Source organism: Chenopodium album, chromosome 6 (genome assembly GCF_948465745.1).
Source record: "Chenopodium album chromosome 6, dcCheAlbu1.1, whole genome shotgun sequence".
Classification (NCBI taxonomy): Eukaryota; Viridiplantae; Streptophyta; class Magnoliopsida; order Caryophyllales; family Amaranthaceae; genus Chenopodium; species Chenopodium album.
The window spans coordinates 26,779,314-26,784,828 of record NC_137839.1 but is presented as its reverse complement, the minus strand read 5'-3'; the positions used below and the strand labels follow the sequence as shown (position 1 = coordinate 26,784,828).

General features: G+C 31.4%; 1 protein-coding gene across 1 annotated transcript; it reads right to left on the bottom strand.

Annotated features, from left to right (window-relative positions):
- Positions 1-3,091: 3,091 nt before the first annotated feature.
- LOC145634771 (protein FAR1-RELATED SEQUENCE 5-like) lies at positions 3,092-5,228 on the bottom strand. Its single transcript, XM_081686154.1, has 3 exons — positions 4,701-5,228; positions 3,408-4,398; positions 3,092-3,333 (listed from the first exon to the last, which is right to left on the bottom strand). The coding sequence occupies exons 1-3, from the start codon at positions 5,226-5,228 to the stop codon at positions 3,092-3,094; spliced, it is 1,761 nt and encodes a 586-aa protein (XP_081542280.1).
- Positions 5,229-5,515: the final 287 nt, after the last annotated feature.

Here is a 5,515-nt window from a genome sequence, read left to right as displayed (position 1 = left end):
AAGCTCCTGAGGAAGGTGCTAGGAAGAAGGCAAGAAAACCAAGGAAGGAAGTGATTACTGCTAGTATTGCTGGTCACACACCGGAGGAATCATTAGAGATATTGAAACAGATTCATGCTGGTGATGATGGTGAGGAGCCTTCTGATCATAGTGGATCTTCTAGTGATTCTGCAGAGCATTTAATCTGTAATATTTACTCTGGTACTGCTGGTGGTTATAAATTACAGTTATTATCAAGGTTTTTAAGGGTTAAGAACCCCAGAGTTAAGCAGATGAAGAGTATCAGACTTGCAGTTGCTGATTATTGCTTTGCTGAAAACTACGATGGTGTTGATTCTATGTAAGTGTTGTGTTTTTACTCAATTTTTTTTTTGGTTTTCTTGTTCTATTTTATAGTAATTACTAATTAAGTGTTAAAGGTGTTACTTATTATGTGATAAGTTACTAACAAGTATTTTTTTGTGAAACAGGGAAACACTAGTATACTTCTCTGAATTTTATAATCTGCCTCGTGAAGAACTGATGACATTGGTTGGTGAAGAGTTTATATCAAGCCGTGTTATGGATTGTTTTTTTGTTTTGCTGAATTATTTGGAGATTCAACAGAAGGAAAATGGTTTGAAGATTTATTTTGGTGGAGAGTTTTTGGTAATTATTTTGTGATGACTTTATTTTTTTGTTTATTTATATTTGCTTTCCTAATTTGAATTGTTTTATTTTGCCAGTATCCTTTATTGCGTTATATATATTCTGGAGAAGGGAGCGCTGATGAATTAGAAGTGTTTGGAGCGTGGGATCATTGGCTTGAATCTGTTCAAACAATGGAGTTTCTAGATGCTCTGCTGGTAGTTACTTTGATTGTTTTCTCATTATGCAGTTTTTCATTGGAATTTTATAATATCTGATTTTATGTTTCTTTTTTTTTTATTCAGGTTTTTATTCCAATTTACTATGGCTATCACTACTCTGCAGTTGTGATAAACTTTTACAACAATACTGTTGATTATTTGGATAACAGACGGTATCATTTGGGTGTTGGAAGGAATTGCACCAAGACATTTGATGCTCATCATACATATTATTATACATTGACTTGGCATTTGGTATGTATAATTATTGAATTGGTTCATGAGTTTAGTCTTTTGTTTACTTGTATTTTTTCCTTCTGATTTTTTTTCCTCCTGTAATTCACAGAGATTTCTCATGTCAAAGTATATGGTTAAAAAGAACCATGATCAAGGTGCTTATGTCAAAGAATTTGAAATTCGTATGCTACAACTTGATTCTCAAGATTGTCCAAAGAATTCAGACTGTGGGGTGTTCTGTTTGTATCATTGTCTGTCATATGAAGGTCAAGAGTTTTACTGTAAAAACTTAACCAAGGTAATTTTCTTATTTTCCAATTCCTTACTTGTTCTTATCTTAATTTATAGCTTATATATGACTTTGATTTGTTTTGTATTTCTAGGCAGTTATCCGACGACGATATCGAGCTGAAATATGTGCTTCTTTGGTTATGTGCAACTTGAACCTAAAACGGGAAGAGGTTCTTAACAAGGTTCATGAGTTTGCTGATAAGAACAAAGAGTTATATGAAGAAGTTATGGTAAATGAAGAGATTGATCGTCAAGCAGAAATTTCTGTGGCAGAAGTAGAAGCTAAGAAAAGGGCTGAAGAAAAGGCAGAAGCTAAAAAAAGGTCTGAAGAAAAGGCAGAAGAACAAGCATTAGTGGATGCTACTAATGCAGCAAAGAAACAGGCAGAAGCGGCTAAAGGGAAGGGAGGGAATGCAAAGGGAAAGAAATTACAAGCTCCTAAGAAAGTGGTCACTAGCAAAAAGTAAGAATGAAGTTTCTTTTTTGCTAGTTTGATTTTTGCAAAGTAGTATGAACAAATTTTTTATATGTTAGTTTGGAAAAAGTTTGTGTGAACAAATATATATTTTCTATTTTTTGTTAATATATATAGCAGTTTGTTTTCTCTTGGTATTTTTGAGTCATATTGTTTATAACTAATAGTGGTTACTTAATAGTATGATAGGAGTTACTTATTCATTGTTTACTTGTTACTTTTAATGTATTATAATTTATGATAGTATACTAGCATTACTACACGAGAGGTTTATTACAGGGATTACTTAGGTTACTTAATAGAATTATAGTAGGTTACTTAATATAATTATAGGGATTACTTAATTGCATAATAGCAATTACTGAATTGCATTTTAGCAGTTACATAATAGTATGTTAGTATTTACTTATTTGCTTTTGAAATAAGCCGTGTTAATAATATTAGACTTGTTACTAAATAGTTAGAAATGGGTTACTTAATAGAATTATAGGGATTAGTTAATTGTATAATAGCAATTACTGAATTGCATAATAGCAGTTACTTAATAGTATAATAGGTTTTACTTAATAGCTTTTGAAGTATTACTTAATAATATTAAGGGGTTAATATTCATAATAAAACAAAGTCTGAAATTTAAAAATAAAACATTGTTTATTACATAAATATCCTATCATAAACAAATTAAAATAACTTTGGATTTTGTGTTGGTGTGAATGTTCCAAATTAAAATAACTTATTGCGTATTAAGGATTACTTAATTGAGATTAAAGAGTTACTTATTATCTAATAGGGTTACTTATTGCATTTTAGGGTGTTACTTGTTATATAACAAGGATTACTTATTTCAATATAGTGATTACCTTTTCACAGTAATAGGTTTACTTAATGCATTTCAGGGTTACTTATTATATTACAGGGATTACTTATTATAATAGAGAAAAGAATTACTTGAATTTTGATAAGTTACTTGTTATATAACAAGGATTACTTATTTCAATATAGTGATTACCTTTTCACACTAATAGGGTTACTTAATGCATTTTAGGGTTTACTTAATGGCATAATAGCAATTATTGAATGGCATAATAGCAGTTACTTAATAGTATAATAGGTTTTACTTAATAGCTTTTGAAGTATTACTTAATAATATTAAGGGGTTACTTAATATTCATAATAAAATAAAGTCTGAAATTTAAAAATAAAACATTGTTTATTACATAAATATCCTATCATAAAAAAATTAAAATAACTTTGGATTTTGTGTTGGTGTGAGTGTTCCAAATTCTCTTGTATCCCCTTTTGCTGTCATTGCTTTTGTTCTTTTTTTATTTCCTTGCTTTCCTTTCTCAAAATGCCCTTTTATCCTTTTGCTTCTTCCCTTGGTATTTGCTCTTTCTGGATCCATCACAGTAGGAATTTCTGATTGTTCTTCTGTTATTGCAATAGTCTTATTTTGTTGCAATGTTTCTGCATCTTGTCTTGCTGCATCCTCTTCTTCCTGCATTTTAAAAAAAAGGGTTTTAGGTTATATAGTATATACTGCTATATTAAATGACAGTTGGGTTTTACCTTTTCCAATCTATTTCTTATTTCATCTGCCTGTATATCAAGTTTTTTGAACTCTAATTCTATTAAATTTTTGGTCTCTGTGTGTTGTTGGCATTTCAATATCAGATTGTATCCTTTCCTTGCCATAATTTGTCTCCATGGAATGTATTTCACTGGGATTGTTTCATTTGCTGCTTCTTCATCCTTTCTTCTCCATACATGTGCTTTTGCATTTTTTGTCCACCTCATTATGATGTATCTGTCTGGTATTTTGGTCACTGAATGTTGCTGTAACACACGTATACAGTGATAGCATAACCAACCTACTTCTTCAAAATTCTTGCAAGAACATGCTATACTATTATCTGCTATGTTGAATGTAACTTTTTGCTTTGAAGTTTCATCATTCTCTAATTGTACTTCATAAAAGAAGTAACTTTGAACTTGAAAATGAAGATTTGTTACGCAGCCAATTGAGTATTCAAATTCTGTTTCAAAGTATCTGAATATTGTCTGTGTATAAATCCCTGCTGCATGCTTTAGCATTCCATAGAATGGTAAATTTGAAGTTGGAATGGAATTGCTACATTTGAAATCTGCATCAGATTCATTGTTCCTCCACCTTGCTATTGTCTGTTTGAATATCTTGAAAAAATCAGTTAAGCTTGTGTTTTTGTTTGCCTTGAAACCTACAGCATTATTAGCACTTTCACTTCTTTGAGAAGAGAGTATTCCTGCTGAAAAAAAGTCTTTGCTGAGAGCAGTGCACCATTTTTCCTTCAAGCTGAATAGTCTTTTGAACCATTTGTTGTTTTCTAGCTTGTAAGTTTTTATCATATTTGTCCAACACTCTTCAAACTCTTCTTCTGTTATACAACCTGTTAAACACTTATTAAAAGCATCCTTGAAAGTTGTGTCTCTTTTTAATGCTCCAAATCTTGATACTGCATTCTTAATTAAATGCCATATGCAAAGTCTGTGTCTTGAGTGTGGGAAAACCTGCATTGAATATGCTGTTAGTTTTAAGACAAGATAAAATTGTTATGAATTTATGAGTAGATGAGACTTAGCTAGCTTAATTTATGAACTTTTGTTACTTATTCTATTTCCTGATCTTACTTGATGCTATAGGTTGGGATTACTTTATAGGATAAGTGGGGTTACTTAACTTCTTATTAGGCTTTACTTTCAAGGCCAAGTTTTGGTATATAGTGTTTATCTATTAAGGTTTATAGGTGATATTAAATGCCATAATAGGGATAAATTAATAACATTAAAACAGAGGGAGTATGTAAATTTACCTTTTGAATTGCAACTGACATGGCCAAGTCTTGGTCAGTAAAGATTGAAGCTGGTTCACTTCCACCAACTGATTTCTTAAAAGTGTTTAATACCCACTCAAATGTCTCTATTTTCTCATCAACAATAAAAGCACAACCAAACATTACATTCTGCCAATGACTGTTGACACCTACAATTGGCGCACAAATAAGATTATATTTGTTTGTCCTGTATGTGGTGTCAAAAATAGTAACATCTCCATAAACATCGAAATCTTCTTTCATTTCTGAGTCCCTCCAGAAAATGGCAGTAAGTCTGTTTGTTTTTTCTCCTAACTTGAATCTGAAAAAGAAATCTGGTTCCTCTGATTGTCTTTGAGTCAACATGTCTATGACAGTTTGTGCGTCACCTCCTTCAATCTCTTTCATTTTCTTTCTTGTTATGTAATTGAAATGGTCTTTCATTGTGTGTGCTAATATATTTTCACCTCCAGCTTCAAAAGACATTAGACGATAAGATTCTGCTGGTCTTAGACCACTTTCAGCCATTATGTCTATAACTTTTGCCTTATCTTCAGTTATCTTTCTTTCTGATCTTTGTAAATGCTGCCATTCTCTTCTTGTCAGTTCATGATTGTGTTGCATGACATGATCTTCTATCTCAAACATACCTTCTTTGTTCTTTTTTGCTCTGATGAAAGCTTTGCAACCAGTTCTGGTGATTGGAACTTGCTTTTTTTTCTTCTGTTTTTGTCCAGGAATAGGAGTAGGAGTTTTTTGGTTTTTTGGTTTTACTCTGAAACCCTCTTTTGTGCAAACAAAGTCTTTTCCTATGA

Excerpts from the sequence above, each read along its gene's own strand:
- LOC145634771 (XM_081686154.1), bottom strand. The coding sequence starts at position 5,228 with ATGGCTGAAAGTGGTCTAAGACCAGCAGAATCTTATCGTCTAATGTCT. Across the intron at positions 4,399-4,700 it reads TGTCAGTTGCAATTCAAAAG|GTTTTCCCACACTCAAGACA; the intron begins GTAAATTTACAT and ends TATTCAATGCAG. Across the intron at positions 3,334-3,407 it reads GGAAAAGGTAAAACCCAACT|CAAGACAAGATGCAGAAACA; the intron begins GTCATTTAATAT and ends AAGAGGATGCAG.